At 39.0% G+C, this 21,765-nt stretch overlaps 1 protein-coding gene and 2 non-coding genes across 4 annotated transcripts in view; all 3 read left to right on the top strand.

Moving 5' to 3' along the window:
* Window positions 1-15,158, top strand: part of DNAJC5B (DnaJ heat shock protein family (Hsp40) member C5 beta) — a 69,395-nt gene extending 54,237 nt beyond the window's left edge. For both annotated transcript variants that reach the window (XM_037745367.1, XM_017547473.2), the window contains one exon: window positions 13,877-15,158. In XM_037745367.1, coding sequence (XP_037601295.1) covers window positions 13,877-13,971 — 95 coding nt within the window. In that variant the 3' untranslated portion in view covers window positions 13,972-15,158. The remainder of the gene's footprint in view (window positions 1-13,876) is intronic.
* Window positions 15,159-21,053: 5,895 nt separating this feature from the next.
* TRNAY-GUA lies at window positions 21,054-21,146 on the top strand. Its single transcript has 2 exons — window positions 21,054-21,090; window positions 21,111-21,146. It is a non-coding gene; the product is annotated as a tRNA-Tyr (tRNA).
* Window positions 21,147-21,668: 522 nt separating this feature from the next.
* On the top strand, window positions 21,669-21,757 carry TRNAY-GUA. Its single transcript is given in 2 exon segments — window positions 21,669-21,705; window positions 21,722-21,757. It is a non-coding gene; the product is annotated as a tRNA-Tyr (tRNA).
* Window positions 21,758-21,765: the final 8 nt, after the last annotated feature.

Raw genomic sequence — 21,765 nt, forward strand, 5'->3', positions numbered from 1 at the left:
TTGTCACAGAAAAAGCATTTCAGCCGCTTCCTTTAGGGTCTTCTTTGAACTAGAAGGAGGTGGGCATCAAAAAAAGTCACCAACCCTTGACTTCGCTTCTTTTTGATGACTTGATTATGAATTTTGGTGAACTAGGAGACAGAAATCCTTCTTTCCCTGAAATATAGCTTCTTTCAGGAGTAGCCTCAAACCAGCATGAAGAATGGCACTATTTGCTTTGTTAACCCACCTCCATATGTCCTGGTGCTGAGATCTTGCAGGATTCACAGCACCAGGAATACTTTGTGTCCTCTGGGAAATGCCTTTGTATAAAGAAGCTGGGGTCAAATGTGCCATTGTCCTGCTTCACCTTACAGCCATGATCCTCCTGTCATTCTCTCCCATTATTCTCTCTCATAGTTATCCTGGATTACAGACTTTATCACTGAATCCCCAAAAAACCTAGTCAGTCATATAAAAAAAATTACTTGATAATTTAGACAGTGGCCCGTTTTTGTCAGAACTGCTAAAATTAGGAACAGTGTAGTTTTCTGGACTGTGTTGTACTCTGATTCTTTTGATCACATTGAAACAGAAATTCCAGGTCGTCGAGCATCAGAGACTAGTTGAAGGCGTCCACACACCTTTTATTCCCTATGAAATGCAATGCTAAGCAATATCCAGGTATTATCCACCCTGACTCCAGCTCAAAGGAAGGGGTCTTCAATCATGTGAATTGTACAGATTCCCAGAGAGGGCAGAATGGGTTTTCTTGAAACCTGGGACCCCTTGCTGTGGGGTCCTATAGGTAGCCAGTCCAGTGAACAGGGTGGGTGTTTTGACCATTTTTTATTACTGTCCTTGGAGCCAAATTGTGGGCCCACAGTGAAATAGAATTATAACTTTATTTTGCTGTATTTGAGATACAAAAGGACAAATTAATCTTTTAATGGGGGCATATATACCAAAAAGACCAAGCCAGCAGGATTACAAATAAATGGGTTGAGGAGTAACATATGGAAACTCCTTCTCTTCAGGAAAAGGTCCATGACATTGACAACTTGCATCAGAACGATGATCCTAGCATCTGAATCCCATCTGCTCTTGTAAGGGAGAGAAACTTTTATAAGATCATGTCAGGGGTTGCTGGCCCCATAGACCATGGGACCTCCCACAACATCCATCAACCCAGCCCAGTACTCAGCACTGACAAGACAGGAGAGTATCTTCATCATCCTCCACTAGGCCTACTTATCTGAACTTTTCCTTTAGAGTGGGAAAACCAAACCTTGGTGAATTGAACCTAGATATCCCCCATCCAGTGTTTCATACTTCTCTGAACAGCCTCACGGTCTTTCTTGTTTTAAATTAGGTAAAAGCTCCACCAGGTCATTTCAATAGACCTTCTTTGTGGAAGATTTCTTTTCTGGAACAGAAATCCATAGTAGGTGCCAGTTTCCACCCAGGTTTCCTCCCTGCTGGGTGATTGGTGATGAATCTACATGTCTCTCACTGTTCTCTGCTCTGACACCCCAGAGCTACCAATTTTATCACAGAGGTCAGATCCTGGACAAAGTGAACTGTGATCCTGTTTGACTGTGTTATTAAGAATTCTTAACCAAAAGGAAAAGCTTTATCTTATTTTTAAATATTTAGCAGCTCCTATGCAGAAATCCAGATTTTGTGGGACTTGAAATTTACACAGTTTGGGAAACCCTCTTTAAGAAAAAGGACACAAGATTAGATCAGAAAGTGAGTATTTATTTAGAATGAGAAAAAGAAATCACAAGTTGCAAGGTTTAAATACTTAACAATACCGTAAGTTTCACAAAATCTAGAAAAATAGCAATGGTTTAACTAACTGCCTGTCACACCTCTACAATATGAATCCTGGCTGGGAGGTAATTAAATCTTAATGCTCCAAAATCTCCTTTGACTTTATATCTCATATCCAGGGCATGTTGATGCAAGAGGTGGGCTCCTGGAGCCTTGGGCAGTTCTGCCCCTGTGGGTCTGCAGGGTACAGTCCCTGTGGTAGCTTTTCCCAACTGGTATTGAGTGCCTGAGGCTTTTGCAGGCTCTTGGTGCAAGCTGTTGATAGATCTACCTTTCTGGGGTCTGGAGGTTGGGGACCTTCTTCGCACAGCTACACTAGGCAATGCCCCAGTGGGGACTCTGTGTGGGGGCTCCAAACCCACATTTTTTTTCTGCCCTGCCCTAGCAGAGTTTCTCCATGAAGGCTTCACTCCTGCAGCAGACTTCTGTTCGGACATCCAGGCATTTCCATACATCCTCTGAAATCTAGAGGGAAGATCCCAAAGTTCAACTCTAGTTTTCTGCATGCCTGCAGGCTCAATACCACATGGAAGCCACCAAAGGTTTGAGGCATCATCTGAAGCAATAGCCTGAGCTGTACCTTGCCCCTTTAGGCCTCATCTGGAGCTGGAGTGACTGGGATGCAGGGCACCACATCTTAAAGCTACACAGAGCAGTGGGGCCCTGGAACTGGACCAAGAAGCCATTTTTTTTCCCTCCTAGGCCTCCAGGCCTGTGATAGGAGGGCCTTTTGTGAAAGTCTGTACATGCCCTGTAGACATTTTCTCCATTGTCTTGGCTAATAACATTCAGCTTCTCATTACTTATGCAAATTTCTGCAGCAGGCTTGAATTCCTCCCCAGAAAATTGATTTTTCTTTTCTATCTTACAGTCAGGCTGCAAATTTTCCAAACCTTATGTTCTGCTTGCGTTTTAGACATAATTTCCAATTTCAAATCATCTCTTTGTGAACACATATAACTAATGCTTTCAGAATTAGCCAGATCACCTCTTGAATGTTTTGCTGCTTAGAAATTTCTTCCATCAGATACCCTAAATAATCTCTCTCAAGTTCAAAGTTCCACAAATCTCTAGGACAGGGGGAAAATTCTATCAGTCTCTTTGCTAAAACATAGCCTGAGTGACCTTTGCTACAGTTCCCAATAAGTTTCTCATCTCCATCTGAGACCACCTCAGCCTGGACTTCATTGTCCATAACATAGCATTTTGGTCAAAGTCATTCAACAAGTCTCCAGAAAGTTCCAAACTTTCCCATATCTTCCTGTCTTCTTCTGAGCCCTCCAAACTGTTCCAACCTCTGCCTGTTACCCAGTTCCAAAGTCACTTCCATAGGTTCAGGTTAACTTTATAGTAGTACCCCACTCTGCCTGTACCAATTTTCTGTATTAATCTAATATCACTCTGCCAAAAAGATACTACCTGAGACTGGTTTAATTGACATCCCAGTTATGCATGGCTTGGGAGGCCTCAGGAAATTTACAATCATGGAGGAAGGTGAAGGAGAAGCAAGTACTTTCTTCACAAGGCTGCAGGAGTGAGTGAAAGGGAAGTGCCACAGTTTTAACTTAATCAGATCTTATGAGAACTCATTCAGTATCATGAGAACAGCATGGGGAAAACCATCTACATGATCCAGTCACCTCCCTCCATAATTGGGGATTACAGTTTGAGATGAAATTTGGGTGGGAACACAGAGCCAAACCATATCAGTAACCAAACACCACAAATTTCACTTTTAAGTACATGTTATAGGACATTATAACTATTTTAATTTATGGAAATCCAAATTTGAAATATTAAATCCTTTCTTACCCATTGACTCATTTAAAAAACTATTAGAAATAGTTTCCACCTTCCTTAAGATAGTTTTAATAATTCTAATTACGTATCTAAGACTTTTTTCTTGCATATTTGTTATTATGTGCATATTCAAACATGCCTACTCCTTGACTCTAGCTGAAGTCTAAGGTACCTTTTGATGGTATAAAATGGCACCAATTTCTGCTCAGTAATGGTGGTACAGGGTGGGATTTGGTAGCAGAGGGGAGAGATTTGTTTGTGTTTTTATATCCCTTTAAACTTTATCAGAAAGTATAATCCAGTTTCTACCTTTAAGAAATAAAAGGGGGGGGGGAGTTGAAACAATGGCATCTTCAGTTTTCACTGGCATCTACAGAACTTATAAGCAGATTCCCATGTGTTTCTTAAAAATAGAAATATGCTCCCAATGGGATCCCAGGAACACAGAGGCATTCTATTGTTCTTATGAATCAATCAAGATGAAATGGAAGATAGATAGGGTCTTGGGGGAACCCTTCCCCAGTTTTGTTGCCTTTGAAAATTTGAAACCTTAAAGATAAAAGGTAATAGGTACAAAGTTATTTTCCTTACTTTTATATGTTCACAAATTAGGAGTTCTAACTTTGTGAAATTTTGGGTGGTATATTAAAAATAAGCCCACTTAGACCCTGTACTCCTCTAGTAGCTGAAGGCCATAATGAAACCAGAATTCCACTATGAGGGCTTTACAGACCATCTTGAAAGACAGCCTTGTTTAGTGGGACAATGTATGTGTATGTAGTGTGTGTGTGCTCACGCATGCATATGTGTGTGTCTGTGTGTGTGATGGGAGGGGAGAGAGAGCAAGCGAGAGAGAGACAAGGTAGGGAAGCAGGAGCCCAAATTGGAACCAGTTATCTCTGACCACCCTGGCAAAGCAAACCCAAAATGCAAGAGCTAAATTCAGTTTGGTTTTTCCAAGCTGAAGGCTATAGAATGACATCTGACCAAAATTTCCAGCTAAACCCTAAAAAGAAAACATTGTGGAGTCATGATTTCCCCCCGCTTTTTTTTTTTAAGGAGGGAGAATAAAAGAATAGTTTTATACTATTGACCTTGGATCTAAAAATGTGAGATTCAGTGCATACAAAGATCTGTTGACTGCTTAACTGTTCTTGCCATTCACCTGGATAAAACCCAAATACATTCACAACCACTGAGATGAAGAGGCCATATGGCTTGTAATTAGACTCTCACTCTTGGCCAAGATATTGAGACATTTATTACACTGTTATTTAGTATTAATCACATCTTACTGCCCAGGAAAAAGGCACCAAGGAAGAGATTAAATTCATCCTTCATCTTTTCGCCACTCCCCACTCAAGCTTCCTCCTATCCACTTTCCCCAATTAAAAGGAATCAATTTCTAAAAATAATGCATGGAAAACAATGCTTGTACCTCATCAAGAATGCTTTGCTTCTTCTTTATATGAAAATATCAAGCAAGCAGCATCAAGGTCTTGGGGCAGAGCAGTAGGACGGGTGAGTCAGTTCTGAATGCTCCCCAAAAAAGCAGCTCAAAGGGATCCCAAGATTTATTTGACTTTTGGCTGTCAAGGTTCAGTGAGCAAACTTACTGGTCGGGTTTATTGACAGTCTTTCAACAGAAAACATTTACTGAGCACTTAATATTTGTCTGATGCTATGCTAGGGGCTAGAAAAAGTAAAGACAGAGTTCCTGATACTTTGGACCTTATAAACTATCAGGGGAGATGGGGAGACAAATATTAAGTAAATAATGACACAAATAACTAGTTAATTTACAGGCACAATAACCCTGCCAAAGGAGAAGCACAGGGGCTGTGAAAGTGAACACTTGGGGCCTGACCTGCATGCAGGTTGAGGATACTTTCCTGGGAAGTGACATTTAAAGCAGAAGACTTCAAGAAGGAGGCGGAGTTGAGGTGTAGGGGATTCTGGGGATAGTGCCCTCTAGAAGGGATCAAGCTTATTTTAGTACAAGCAAAGAATTGTCACAGCCTCTCCCTATATTCTTGTGGATAAGATGGTGAATTTTGCTCTGTATGCCAAGAAAGGTAGGTAGAGTCATATTGGGCTGTTCTATTGAATAGTTTTATCAAGTAATTGAATGAAGCAGAAGTTGTACAATGACTATTTTTGCAAAGAAACCCAAACTGAGATATGCTTAGACAAAGGTTCAAACCATCAAAATGAAACCTGATAAATGGAAGTAGCTAGAATCCCCAACAGTTTGCTAGAGAAGTGCAAGAGTGGGTAGGATTACCTGGGAAAGGGAGAAAGAACTTGAGAGACTACGTGGAGAAAAATGCAAAAATTTAGAAGGAAGGTGAAATATTATTCAGCCGTAAAAAGGAATGAGGTACCAATACATGTGGATGCTACAGTGTGGATGAACCTGGAAAGATCATGCTAGATGGAAGAAGTTGACACAAAAGGACAAACATCATATGATTCCATTTATATGAAATATTCAGAATAGGTAAATCCAGAGAGGAAGAAAGTAGATTGTTGGTTGCCAGGGCCTGTGGGGCAGGAAGAATAGGGAGCAGCTGTTTAATGGAGACTGAGTTTCCTTTTGGGGAGATAAAAATGTTTTGCAGTTAGACAAAGTGTGAGTCACACATGAATTGTGAATGTACTTAATGCCACTGAATTGTTCACTTTAAAATGGTTGATTTTAAGTTATGTGAATCTTATCTCAATTTTAAAAATAGAGGAAAACGTAGAGGAGAGGGTAGACCAAGATTTGACTAGAAAAAGAAACTGAACAGCTTTCCTTCAGAAAAGGAGAGTCCCTTGTTCTCTGCAAATTCACACAGCATAGGGAGTGGAGGCTATCACAGGCATCAGCATTCATGAAGAGCGGGGACCCGGCAAAGGCGACTGAGCCTTTTACACCAGCTAACTTGAGGGCAGTCCACGCCAGGGGCTAGGAGAGAGGGCTGTGGAGTCTGACAGTCCTAGCTCAGGCCTCAGCTCTCTAAGTTACTGGTTGAGGTTCTGGGGGTAATTCACCTAACTCCTTTACCTGTTATTGTTTATCTCCAATATTAAATAGATACAAATAAATATGGCCTGACTTTCTCAGAAAAGGAATATTACCGTCACCTTTAGAGCTCTTTGTTTGCTCTTCCCTCCTCAGAAGTAATGATCTTAAATCATGTGTAACTAGTTCTTACTATTCTTTTTGGTATTACAACTTTATCTGTAATCCTAATGGCATACTGCTTGGTTTTCTCTATTTTTGAACTTTAAATGAATAGATTTATACACAATAATTATTTTTCTTCAACTTTATTTTTACTGTGTAGTATTTCATTTAAAAAAATAACTTCAACTTTTATTTTTGATTTGGGGGTGCATGTGCAGGCTTGCTACGTGGGTATATTGTGTGATGCTGAGTTATGGGGTATAGATCCCGTCACCCAGGTAGTGAGCATAGTAGCCAATAGGTGGTTTTTCAACCCATGCCCCCTTCTCCCCTCCCCAACTCTGGCAGCCCAAAGTGTCTGCTACTACCATTTTATGTCCATGTGTGCTCCATTGAACGTTATCCTTCCGAGATTCATTCACATTGTGGCTGTCATTCATTCATTGTTGCATAATATTTTGAGAGAACAACCCATAATTTATTTATCCATTCCACTTTTTGCCATTACAAATGGTGCTGTTATAAATGTTGTTGCACATATTTTCTGGTGCATGAATGCTGGAGTTTTTCTAGGCATATACAGAGGATGCAATTACTTAGTCAAAGGATATGCACTTGTACAACTTACTACGTAACACCAAGCAGTTCTGCAAAATTGTTGCACTAATTTACATTTTCACTAACAGTTAATAAGAGTTCCCGTTGCCCCACACCCTTGGCTACACTTGACATCCCCTGATGGGAAAGGTGTGACAACCTGGTAATCTGGTAGGTGGAAAATGGTGTGCCATTGTGGTTCTGGTTTTTATCTCCTTAATTACTGGTAAGGTTGAACATCTTTTCATATTTTAATTGTTCATTTAAATTTCCCCTTCTATGAAATGCTCATTCAGATCTTCTGCAGGTTTTAAAATTATATCATCTGGTTTTTCCTTACTGATTTTTAAAATATTCTGGTATTGATCTTCACTGATTATGTTTATTTAAAACATATTCTCCAGTTTGTGACTTGGTGTTTCACATATTCTCCCAGTTTGTGACTTGGTGGGTTTTTTTTGTTTGTTTGAGATGCAGTCTTGCTCCCATTGCATAGGCAGTAGTACGGTGGCACGATTTTGGCTCACTGCAACCTCCACCTCCCATATTCATGCAATTCTCCTTCCTCAGCCTCCCAAGTAGCTGGGATTACAGGTGTGCGCCACCATGCCTGGCTAATTTTTTTGTGTGTTTTTAGTAGAGACAGGGCTTCGCTATGTTGGCCAGGCTGGTCTTGAACTCCTGACCTCAGGTAATCCACCCTCCTTGGCCTCCCAAAGTGCTAGGATTACAGGCATGAGTCACGGCGCCTGACCAGTGTTTTACTCTTTATGGCATCTTTTGATGAAACAAAGTTCATGACTTTAATATAGACAGACCTCCAGTCTTTGCCTTTATGTTTGGTGATTTTTGTGTTTTGATTAAAAAATCCTGTACTAACTCAAACATATAAAGATATTTTCCTATATAGACTTTCAAAGTTTTATAGTTTTGCCTTTTTACATATAAGGGTTTAATCACCTGGAATTGATTTTTATATGTGGTATGATGTGGGACTCCAATTTCATCTTTTTCCAGAAAGAAAGCAAATTGTTCCAACACACTGATTTCTAATTTTGGTTTTGATATACATTAAGTTTCAATAGATACATGGAGCAGTTTCTGGGCTTTCTGTTTTAGTCCATTTGTTTATTTTATGCAATACCAAGCCCATTTATAACAATCCCTAATATCTGTTTAAGCAAGTCCTCCTCACCTGTACTTCAGGACAGCCATATATCCTTAGCATTTTGCTTTCTTACATAAATCTCAAAATCGGGTTTGTCAAGTTCTTTAATAAGAATTCCCTAAGCAAAACTTTTTAGGATCTTGGTTAGAATTGCAATGAATCTACAGATCAACAGGTAAAATTGATGCCTTTAAGAATTTGAGTCTTTTAATATGTGACATGGTATATTTCACCATTTATTGGCTTTCACTAGGATGTATTTTCTATATCTGTAGTTACATTTTATTCTTGAATACTTTACCATTTTTCTTATCAGTCAATTATATATGTATTTTTTCTACTTGTTTTTTGACATATAGAAATGTACTTTTTTAAAAAACACTGATTTTTGAATCCAAGAAACTAGCTAAACTCTCTTGCTATTTTAAATTATTTACCTGTATAGGATTTCTACATAACTGTTTGTATCATCTGTGATTAGTGACAGTTTTGATTCTTCCTTTTCATCTCTTACCGCTTTTTCTTTTTTTTTTTTAACCACACCAAGTATGTGAACCCATTTCTTCTTGCCTTTCTGTGTTTGCCAAGACTACTAGTAAAATGCTGAAGAGAAGGTACTTTCAGGGACGCATCGTAATTAGTAGGTTTGCTGTAGGTTTTTGATAAGGTTAAGAAAATTGTCTTATATTCCTATTTTGTTAGAACTTCATTTGATCATGGATGTAAAATTTTATCAATTTTTTTTTTTGTTTGATTGATTGTTTGTTTGTTTATTTGAGACGGAGTCTCTGATTGTCGCCCAGACTGGAGTGCAACGGTGTGATCTCGGCTCACTGCAACCTCCGCCTTCAGGGTTCATGCGATTCTCCTGTCTCAGACTCCTGAGTAGCTGGGATTATGGACGCACACCACCACACCAGGCTAATTTTTTGTATTTTTAGTAGAGACGGGGTTTCACTATGTTGGCCAGACTGGTCTCAAACTCCTGACCTTGTGATCCACCCGCCTCGGCCTCCCAAAGTGCTGGGATTACAGGTGTGAGCCACCTCACCCAGACCAAATATTTTTCTTCATCAGTTGAGATGGTCATGATTTTTCTTCTTTGATGTGTTAATGTAATTAATTATAGGAATTTGTTTTCCAATATTAAAACAACTTTGCACTCCTTAAATAATTAAACTCAGTGTTGTCTTCATGTATTAACTATTTTATTATTTGATGAAATGAGATGGTCAATATTTTGTTTTAGATGTTTGTAACAATGTTAATGAGTGAGAGTGGTCTATAATTTTCCTATCCCAAACTTTCTTAACTGTATTTTATATCAAGATTATGCCTCCTGAAATAAATTACAAAGTATTTCTTTGTTTTTTACTTCTATTGGAGAGTTTGTGTAATATTGGGTTTCATTCTACGGGATTTTGAAGGACTTTCTGGGCTAGTGTGTAATTGTAAATTTTAAGCTATTGATTTAATTTATTTAATGTTCATAGACGAATTAGGTTTCCTTTTTTATTCACAAAAAAATGGTTTCTTCCTCTTCAAGGTTTCCTCTTATCCTTTACATATCTATAGTATCTGCATAATTATTATTCTGTTTTTTATTCCTTACATTGGTCATTTCTGCTCTCTCTTCTTTTTAAACCATTCTCACCAGATGTCTTGCAATCTTATCAGTCTTCTCAAATGAACAATTTTTGGTTTTGTTGATTGTTTCCACTTAAGTTCTTTCTTTCTTCTCAGTTTATTTTGTTCATTTTCTAACTTCTTAATTTATATACTTCTTAATTTTCAGCCCTTCCTCTCTTCCTATATTAAAAATGTAAGACCACAAATTTTAAATTTTCCTGTTACAATTCAGCTTCACACACACACACGCGTTGTTATTTTGTTCTCATCTGAGTTTTAAATATTTTTTTATTTCTATTATGATCTTTTCTTTGATCTATAAGCTAGGCCTGCATATATATTAATTTTTAATCTTGGTATTTCTAGGTTACTTTTTGTTGTTTGTATCTAATTTGACACATTCTGTGATCGGAAAATGTCAACACTATGATACCAACACTTTGAAATGTCTCAGGACTTGATGTACAGCCTGGAACTTAGCCAATTTTTATAAATGTTCCACATTGCTTCAAAACAACACATTCTGCATTTGTTAGGTTCATTGTTCCATACATGTCTATTGAATAAAGCTAATTTATTGTACGTATTAATTTGCCAAGGCAGCCATAACAAGTACTACAGACTGGGGGTTTAAACAACAGAAATTTATTCTCTCACAGTTCTGAAGGTCAGAAGTCAAAGATCAAGGTTGCAGGGTTGGTTTCTTCTGAGACTTCTCTTCTTGTTTTGTAGCTGTTCATCTCCCTGTGATTTCACATGGTGTTTCCTCTGTGTCCAAATCTCTTCTTATAAGGACACCAGTCCTATTAAATTAGGGTTCACTCTAGTGACCTCCTTCTAACTTAATTACCTTCAAGATTTCCTTGCTGATTTCATCGGTAAGGTGCTGAAAGAGCAGTCAAATTTTCCAATGTGATGATGAATTTTTCTATTTCTCTATAAAGTTCTCTCGATTTTTGATTTATGATAATGATTTTGAGGCTATGTTATTAGTATATTTAAGTTTAGAATATTTATAGCTACTTGGTAAATTAAACATTTGATTATTATGGAGTTACCTCTAGCTCCAGAAATGCTTTTCCCTTATATTTTATTTTGTCTGTTAAAATATACTTACACTAGCTTTCTTCCCATTAATGTTTGTGTGGTAAATATGTTTTCATCATTTTACTCTCTACTTTTATCTTTAATTTTTTGGTAGCTTGGGTTTTTAAGATTCAGTCTCATAATATTTTTCTTTTGAATAGAGTATATGTCCATTGGTATTTATTATCAAGAGAATGTACTTTGATCTTTTTCTATTAACCTACTTTTTGTGAGACAATATAGAAGTAGTCTTGAAGAGAATAGACCTCTGAGAAATACTGCCTTGGTTTGAATATCAGCTCTATTACTTACTATCTGTGTAACCTTGGCCTAGTTACACAGTCTGTGCCCCAGTTTTCTCATCTGTAAAATGGTTATAATAATAACCCTCCCTCATAGCATCATTATAACTATTGAGTGACCTAATATACATAAAGTGCTAAGAACACCGCTGGGCACATGATTAGATATATACATATATCTACTTTCTGTTAATTTTTTATCATTGTATTTATCGCTTGAAGTTAACATGTTTTTTCTGTTTCTCTTTTTTTTTATTTTAAATTGTCAGAGTGTCTTTTCTTATTTGATTTCCTTCTGTCCTCTGATTTGGAAATTATATTCTCTTTCCTGTTCTTTTGGAATTACACTGAAAATTTATCAAATGTATTTAATTTGTCCAAGTTTAAAGCCAATTCTTATCTTTACCCTCCTCTTGAACAATACAAGAATTTTGTAACACTTCAACCCTAATCATCCTCTTTCTGACTTATATATTATTTCATATTCTAGATTTTTCTCAATTTTAAGCCTCACAAATTTTTATTACTGCTTTGTATATTCAGTAATTATTTGGTTTTACTCATATATTTGCTTTTTCTTCAATTATTTCTTTTTACAGCTCAATTCTTTCATCTGATAACTCTTTCAGCCTGAATTATATCTTTTAAATTGAGTCTGCAGGTAGAGACTTTTGTTTTTACTATCTGAAAATATCTTTATATCATGCTCTTTTTTAAAAAAAAGTGTAACTTAAGAGGGTTTGTAAACAAATATAGATTCATATCTTCTTTCAGTATATTGGAGATACAGTTTCAATATGTTTTAGCTTCATAGATTTTTTTTTTTAGCTCCATAGTTTTCACTTCCATATTTGCTGTTGAGAAGTAAGACTGATTTTAAAACCCTCACCTTTTGTTCTTCAATGTGAATAAGGTGTTTTAAATATGGTTTTCTCTTCAATTTAACCTGGCTGGTTCTTGGATCTATGGATTTGTGCCTTTCATCAATTCTACAATAGTCTCAGCCATAAAATCTTCAAATGTTATCTCTCCTTTTTTAAATTTCTTTCTGAAAGTCATGTTAGATATGTTAGACCTTATAATTCTATCCATCCTGTCCTTTAACCTCTTTTATATTTATTCTTTGTCTCTGTTAAATTTTGGATAATCTCTTCCAATCTGTTTTCTACTTCGCTAATTCTTTCTTTAGCGAAGTTTTAAACCAATTCGTGAAAGTTTTTTTCCATGTTTTAATCTCTAGAAGTTCTCTTTAAATAATTTTAAGATCTATTATTTAATTGCTTTTAAAATGTAATTTGTTTGTATTCTGTGTCTGATAAATGCAGTTCTTGAAGTCTTTCTGGGTCAGATTTGGCCTTCTGCTGTTTATATTTGATCTTATTACGCATTGTTTGTATGTGTAATATCTCTCTCTCTCTCACTCACACACACACACACACATACACACACCTATTTCTCTAACTCTATTTCTTTTTACTATGAGCTCATGTTTCTTGCAATTTTATAGTGATATTTTGAGGCCTAGGTTGAAGGTGAGGTCACTGACTTTTGCTAAGTGCCTGAGAACACATCTTGCACTGGACCTCTTTAAACTAAATTATCATCTTGAGGTTTCTTAAAACACAGAGTTATTGAAAACTTGATCTGTCAACTTGTGTGTTCACTGGTTTGCCATTAAACATTTTTTGGGCAGCTTCCTCAACTCAGCACCCAAATTTAAGACTCAGAAATCTCTTTGTAGATTTAGAAATATAGTGATTTTGGAGAAAGCATAACCATTTTGGGCACTAGCTTTATGTAAGGAGATTTCTATTAGACTCTCTCTCTAAGCAAACTCTCAGTTTTGACTCCTGTCACAACAAGGACCAGTCATGCAATTGTACACTACGTAATTCCAGGGTGCATCTTTCATATAAACTACACCTTTCCTGTAGTTATACATGTAGTCTATGTGAAAGGTGCCCTTTGATAATGTTCAGTTTCCAATCTGCACAACTATATGTGATGATTCTGTCTCTATCCCCACAAGATGGTGAAAACTAAAGTTCAAGTTCACCAGGTTCAGCAAGTGCCCCCCAGGTAAAAGCTGGGTTTAGTGTTTTGGTTTTGTAATTCCATTACTGACAAAACTTGAATGAAGAGTAGAGACAGTGCCTCTCCCTCTGAAGTCCTTAAAATGGTAGGTATATTGATATCTTATGAATTGAGTTACCAGTCATGATTTTAACAAAAATACCTATCACTTGCTTCATTAAAAGAACTGTAATATGCTGAGAGTGTTTATTGCTTTGCTTTGTTTCTTTTTAGATATGGACTTTCCAGTTTTTCTCCAGCCTACAAACGCAAATGAGAAAACACAGCTAATCAAAGAAGGATCTCGAAGTTATTGCACAGACTCTTGATACTGAGCCCACAGAGAGTCCATAGTCCTTCCTCTCAGTTCAGTCTTGTCTCCAGATGGTCGTGGGGGAGCATGTGGGGCATAAAGTGCTGTGAACTTTTCCATCTTGGTATTTTATTTTTGGGTTAGGAAAACATGCTTGCTATATAATTTTCTCAGTATGCAGACTTTCTCTCTGAGTAGAATTTCTTATGAAACACATTCAATTTGGGTGAATAAAGGCCTGAAGAGTTATTTTATGCTCCTTGCCTGATGAAGGACAGTGGAATTATACAGGCTTTATGAACCTGCCCTTTATGTGAGGCAGACCTGATTCTTAACTGACTAAAGTAATATTCCAGAACAGAAGCCACTTTTCTTCAATTTAACTATACACAGTATTCATAGCTACCACAAACATCATCATTCAAATATATGAGAACTTACAGTTTTTGCGTGTGGAACCTCTTTCTTGTCAATATTCGATAAAGTTATAGAAATGTTTAAAGAGGCCGAAAGGAATGATTAAAGGTATGTTTTTGGAACATTAAAAATTGGCATTTACTAAAAATTGGTAAGTAAAACCATGAAGAGACAGGTTTTTTGTGTATTTGTAGAATGGCTTAAAAACAAAACAAAACTGCAACCCGGTTAAATGTTGTAAATTATCCAGAAAATCATCCTGAGCCTGAATCAGCCCCCATCATCATGTTGATCACTTTCTAATAAAATAATTTTTGTATAACTAGGTCAGGTTAGCCAGACTAAGGGGGAACAAAACACAAGAAGGAGTAAAGCTCTAAACTCTATAGCCTAAATTTGCACCAAAATGCATATCACGTCATTTATGTTAAAATTAATTACCTTGACCAGAAATTGCTCTGCTCTGTGCATATTACACAATTTAAGCCCAGAGGTCATCTCTGCATTTGCTTGTTTGATTCTTACATTTATTAAGTAGTAGAAACCATGTGCTATTTATAAACTACTATGGCAGCAAAAGTGTTTGTTTTTCTAGGTCTTTACTTCTTTATATAATATTGCATTTTCAAGATCTTGTTATGTTTTTATATAATATTGTATAAAATGCCTTTTTCTTGTTTCTTATTCCCCCCACCACCAAATTATAGTCAATTGCTGCTAAATATATATTGTGAAAATTAGTGGTATAGCTCTGACAGTTCTGAAGTCATTAAAATTCTGCTCTAACTCTTGAGTTACTGAAATTTTTTTTCTATGTAATCAAGTAGACAGAGACTTGGTTTGAAAGTTTAGAAACCTGGTTCTAATCTAAGCTTTCATTAACTAGCCTTGTGACCAAGTGAGATGAGAGTAACATGGCTAATCCCTCTACGGCTCTGTTTTCATATCTGCCCTGACCACCTTTCAAGTTGCTGGATGACCAGATAAAATGACAAAAGTGAAAGAAATCTGAAAAGTCAAATGTGTAATAAATATAAGGTGGTTTTAAATGAATTTGTATATGTTGACACACACAGACAAATGTACTGTGACTCTTCATGCATGTAAACTCTGTCACCCAACAAGACCCATGGAGACACCTGATATTAACAGCTCCAGTAACCAGCAAGTGCTTGGAACGCTGTACTCAACAAACAAATGCCACTTTCCATTTGGAGGAAACAATAGGATAAATAGCCCAATCTGCGGATAATTTGAGCCATTCCATTTCCTTCCTGTCGTCTTTTTAAGCAAAAGGTCAGGCCTATTTTGAAAAACAACTTACAAATCACAAACCTCTCCTTCTCTGTATCACCCAGACCTCATTTTCCTTTCTCACATGGAATTTTTTGTTTCTACTGCTAACTCACCCAGGAGGCTGGTCCAAGAGTGGTTAAAATGAGAACAGGGCAGGGATCGGAATCAGAATCAGATGATAGAATCAAATTGCTAGAGGGGTTCTGGCCAGTTCCTCACAAAGGGCTAGTTTCTGATTACAGTGGTGTGTGACAAATGCAAGCACATGAATGCCTATGAATGAGGGAATGAATTCTGCAGAATGCCCCTTCAGCTACAGAGAAACAAGAAGCCACTCTTCATCAGAAGAGGAACTGCTGAAGTATCTTGTAGGGGTCAACAGAAGTGCTATACAGAAGCACTGGCAGTCATTCTGAACCCACAAGCATCTCAGCAGGGAAGCATCAAGGCAAGAAGAAAAATGCTGAGTGTGAGCCTCAGCACTGGTCACAGAGAGTCCAAAGAACAGCCTGTGTTAGCGGCTCACTACCTATCCTGGGCACTGTGCTGCCAGAATGGGGAACTTCTTAAAAAGTTCCATGAATCACCCATTTATGTTTTTTGCTGTCTTACATTAAAACATGATAAAAAAAAATACATGTGCGTTTTTCTTTACCAAAACACACATATATATCTTAATTCTTTTAGAATAAGTCTTCTAGAATACCTAGAAAAAAAAAACTGTTTATACATTGATTAATTTATTATTATTATTTTGAGACAGAGTCTCACTGCAACCTCCGCTTCCTGGGTTCAAGCAATTCTCCTGCCTCAGCCTCCCGAGTAGCTGGGACTATAGTTACATGCCACCACGTTCAACTAATTTTTGTATTTTTAGTAGAGACGGGGTTTCACCATGTTAGCCAGGCTGATCTTGAACTCCTGACCCCAGGTGTTCTGCCTGCCCTGGCATTGCAAAGTGCTGGGATTACAGGTGTGAGCCACCGCACCTGGCTACATTAACTTCTTAGCATAATAGTTTTAAATAAAATGCCTTCATTTCAAAAAACAAATTATTGTATTTGCCATGGAAATTCTTTTTTAAAATCAATGTGTAACATACTAGAAAATTAAATTTTAGCTACCAAAACTTGAAAGATACATATTATTCTGAGTCAAAGGGTAAAGTTTTAACAAAATAAAATGAGTCACTTTCCTGCTCATCTTCTGCATTTCTTAGCTCTCTCTTTTACCTCTTACCACCACATCTCATCCCTCAAAATAGAGGATTTGAAAGTGTTGGCTTTAGGTTCATAGGCACACTTATTTGTATTTGAGGAAGATGATTTATTTCATAAAAATAAAATATCTAAAAGATTAATAACCAATAGTGTTCATGCTTAGTACCAGACACTGCCCTAAGAGTTTTATATTGATTCATTTAATGCAACAATCTGTGAGACAGGTACTGTCACCATCATCATGTGCCATTTTTTAGACTAAGTAACTAGAACACACATAAGTAACTTAACTAAGATTACCCAGTTAAGGAGTAGAGCAGGCTGGTCCTGAGGCCATGATATTAATAGCTGCACTATATTGCCTCTCCAGGATGATCTTGTGTTTCCAACTCCATTTGTTCTTGAAAATGAATCCTACTCTCCTCCCAACTCCCCATCCAATTCTTTGCCAGAGTTCTCTTACTTTCAAGAGAATATACTCATTCTGTCACTCCCTTTATTATCTACCTGTCTTCAATTGCCCTTTGCAACTCCAGGAGATTCTCTAAGGAATCTCTCTTGTTAATTCCCTGTGACTTCCTCAAGAGCAAATCTGAAGGCTTCCTATATCTCTTACTTCACTCCCACTCCTTCCCCTCTGACTATTTATTCCCTCCCTTCTCCCTGAGACCTCCCACCCCCGCCAGCACCTCCTTACTCAGGAGATCTTTATGATCACGGCAGCTATCTTTGCCACCTTCTCTTCTCTGACAAACCATTAACTGCAACAGTAATCAAGTGAAAAGTTGGATTTAAAAAAAATTTTTAAAGTCATTCTAGAGTAGCTAGTACTAATAATTGTGATTTTAAAAATTCTGATACATAAACTTCCTGCTATAATTTTCCAGGATGTTTAGATAGTGCTAAGAAAACTTTCAAAGATAAAATAGGAAACATATATTATGCTTATTATGTGCCAGTAAGGTATTACCTTTTAAAAAGTTCTTTGACATTGGACAATGCCCCAGCCACTAAAAACCCCACAGTTTACTATCCCCAGCCCATGCCCCTTTGTCTTGCCACATCCCTAATATTTATCATTCTTTGTTTAAAAAGGTACATAAGCTTTTGGACCTAATGTCTTTGGGTCTTCGTTTTTCCTATAAAGGCTGCCATGCACATATAAATATTAAATAAGATGTGTATGCCACTGTGCCTGGCTCACATTTACTCTTTTACCAAATATTTATTTAGTTTGTACTACATGACAGTCATTGTTCTAGAGCTGAGGATACAGCAGTAAGCAAAGCAGACACAAATCTCTATCTTGGTGGAGCACACACTCTGGAATGGCAAACAGACAATAAGAAGACAATAAATAATATATACAGTAGGCTCTACAGTCATGGACTTTCTTTTTTAAGTTGTTATTTTCTCCCAAATGTCTGGTAAACACAACATGAAAGAATACATTGATATCTGTAAAAATGGCTGTGTCCTGGGGACAATGAGGCTTTGCATTTGTGGTGCATGGGTGGGGAATAGCCATGCTGGCCCAAGATCCCCCAACCTGCCAACTCAAGGACTAACTCACTCTGAGAGTTGGGTAGGGTGGCCTTCCTGTTCCCTCCATCTCTATTAGGCTCTACTCTGCCCTGCTCCCTAGCCCTATACCACTTCACAGACTCTAGTCTGGCAAATCTACTCTGCTTAAGCCATTCTCCAGCGCACTCTCCCTGGCAACAAATTCAGCAACAGCTGCACAATGTTGTGAGCGGCTGACCTCTGTGCTGCTGCCTCTGTGACTGCAGTCTCTTGTGAGCTCCATGGGGAGAATGGTTTTGTCTCCGCTAGCTTGCAGGATATGCATTTGGAGTTATGTTTCCCTCCATTTTGGATTATGTGTCCATATAATCTCATTTGATTTCCACCTTCCAGAAATTATTTAAAATCTCTGGTATGTTGATTACACTTACTGTAGTATTCCATGTTGCAATAGATTTTTTTTCGTGTATTTTTATCACTCCTGGGAAGGAGGGGGTGTAGTCATATGCACCCAGCCATACATGTAATCCTGATCCCTGGACACAGTGGGTGAGCACCTAAGTGAGGCCGAGAATAATGGAGAGTTCGGCAGTCAGGCCTGAGAAAGAGAAGTAGCTCTCTGTGTGATAGACTGTGAAGAATAAAGCTCCAGAACTTTTAGGGTTCGGGACAGCACCATGTTTCCAACTGTGTGCACTAGAGAGGAGCTGAGAAACACTGAGAGAGAAAACTTTAAGAAGGCCTAGTTACATTTCATCCTTGGTTTCCTGGGGACACCCCTGTATCATTATAATAAATGTCTTGCTTATACTAGCTTTTGTGAATTTCTGTCACAAGTAAGAAAGCCAAAAATCATGCATGTTTGGCCTCCCTGAAACCTATTTCTCAAGTAAGGCTGGTTGTTGGGGAAAGGGGCTTGGCTAGGTATGGTAGCTTGTGCCTTAATCTCTGCACTTTATGAGGCCGAGGCAGAGGATCACTTGAAGCCAAGAGTTCAAGACCAGCCTGGACAACAAAGCCAGAGGCAGGTGAGGTGACGCATGCCTGTAATTCCAGGAGGCTGAGGCAGGAAAATCACTTGAGCTCAGAAGTTCGAGCTGCAGTGAGCTATGAATGCACCACTGAACCCCAACCTGGGTAACAAACCAAGACTCTGTTTATAAAAAATAATAATAATTTAATAAATGCCCTGCTTGCCACCCTTGTAAAATAAGCAGAAGGTAGGACTAAAATAAGGCTCTTTTCTCTTAGCCTAATTTACATTGTTCTGTCTATGAACTTGAGCCAGACGGGTGCAGCTCACCTCCCCCATCTCTCAGAGGTCACTTTCTCAAACTCTCAGAAACGGTCTATAACTTTAAAGATATGTTAGCTTGTTACATGCAAAAATGGCAAAACATTCACTAAGAAACAAAAATAACCTCCCCATGTTTCTGCAGTCTTAAGGAAGCCACTTTCCCACTTAAAAATCCAGCCCTTTTCTTTTTTCTAACTTCCTATTTTCTCTTCCCTAACTTTACATTTTATTAAAGCTTTTACTTTTGGGAATTGCTATCTTATAGGGAGATTTAAGGAATAATCCCAAACTCCCTTCCACAAATATTACTGTAATAATATCAACATAGAAACTCACGTTTGCCCAAACCAACATGATGCCTTCTTGGTTAAAAGACCCCTAAAAGGCAAAACCCAGGTCGCTGGATGGTTTTTAAGCTGTGCTAACAACTGAGTGGGAGTATGGCAGCAAACCTTTAACAATTTATAAACGCTGACTATGACCTTACAAAAATAGGCCTACGAAGTAGAATTATAGGCCTATCTGAAATCGAATACCTCTGTTAAAATTAAACATAAAATAATAACCAGATCGAAAAGACATTTTAGGTCAACTTAATCTTCTTCCCTCTCTCTTTGCAAAGCCAGGAGTTGGTGAGGGGACATTACGAACTTAGTGACTGACGTCCTTAAAGCAACTGCGGTGGAACGAGCTCTGTCTACAGAACCGCGGGCTTCAGTGGCGTCTTCCTAACCGGGGGCTTTCTCGTCCGGAGAGCCCTAGGGGCCTTCCCTTCCCCCGCGGGAGTTGGACTGGCAGCGCCGGTAAGGCCTCCCGGGCTCAAAGTGCAACGGACACTGTAGAAATCCAAACTGCCTGCATCCGCGGTTTGGGGACGCAGAGGAGATACGATTTCTGGTTTACCTCAGGGGACAAAAACGCCAAACCAGGCAGGCAGGAGCCGAACCTGCAATCTTTTGCTCCACGGTCAGACTCGTTGCCCATTGCGCCACTGGTACGTCACGCCAAACGTCCTACTGGCGGTTGGATTACAGCTTGTTGAGAACACACTCGGCAACCACTTTAAAGGACAATGCAGGCTGGTAAAGTACGACAAGGGGCGACAGTGGAGTCGCGGGTCTCGGCACCGCCGGCGCCAGACACGGGTTCACTTGCCTCTCCCAGGGCAGTCAGGCACGCGAGCCAGGGCGCGCTGTCTTTCTGCGCACGCGTACACTACGCAGGCCGGCTCTGGGGCTCTGCGCTCCTCGGATTACGCATGCTCAGTGCAATCTCCGGCTGCTTGGACCGGCCCTTAGGTTTTTCTGTGTTGTACCTCAAGGGACGCAGGCGCAATTACGCGTCCCTTCGATAGCTCAGCTGGTAGAGCGGAGGACTGTAGCTACTTCCTCAGCAGGAGACATCCTTAGGTCGCTGGTTCGATTCCGGCTCGAAGGAGACAAGCGTAGGTTTTTGCAGCTTCCGATGATTTATGGCCCTTTCTTTGAGTTCCTTCAATGTCACATTGCATTTCAACGAGCAGTGGGAAAGTCTAGCGCTTTCTATCCCTTTTGGGCCTCCCAGCCTGCGCGGGAATTCTTTTTTGCGATTCCCCCGCTCGGAGACCTGCTCGGGCAGGTTCCCAGCGCAGCTGTGGGTCTGCGCTCGGCCGAGCGACTGCCAGGTCACGGCTTCTGTGTGTTTCTAGTCCGTCTTTGTCATTGCCCGGGCCCCCGAGTGATACAGGAGCCAGCGCCGGCTCCAGGGGCCAGGCGGGACCTGCTCCTCAGAGCCCCGGGCAGCTTCTGCGATCCTAGGGCTCGCACCGGCTGCAGTGAGGAGGTGGGAGGTCCGCGGGAAGGGGTATCTGGTGCTCCCGGAACCTAGGAATCGAAGAGAGAACACAATACTAAAAACACGAAGCCTAAAAATGACACAATATTATGAGAGAAGGCGGCACCCAAGGCATTTCGTTCGCTCCCTTCGATAGCTCAGCTGGTAGAGCGGAGGACTGTAGGCGCACACCCGTGGCCATCCTTAGGTCGCTGGTTCGATTCCGGCTCGAAGGAGAGATACC

Source organism: Cebus imitator, unplaced genomic scaffold (genome assembly GCF_001604975.1).
Source record: "Cebus imitator isolate Cc_AM_T3 unplaced genomic scaffold, Cebus_imitator-1.0 Scaffold198, whole genome shotgun sequence".
In the NCBI taxonomy this organism is placed as follows: domain Eukaryota; kingdom Metazoa; phylum Chordata; class Mammalia; order Primates; family Cebidae; genus Cebus; species Cebus imitator.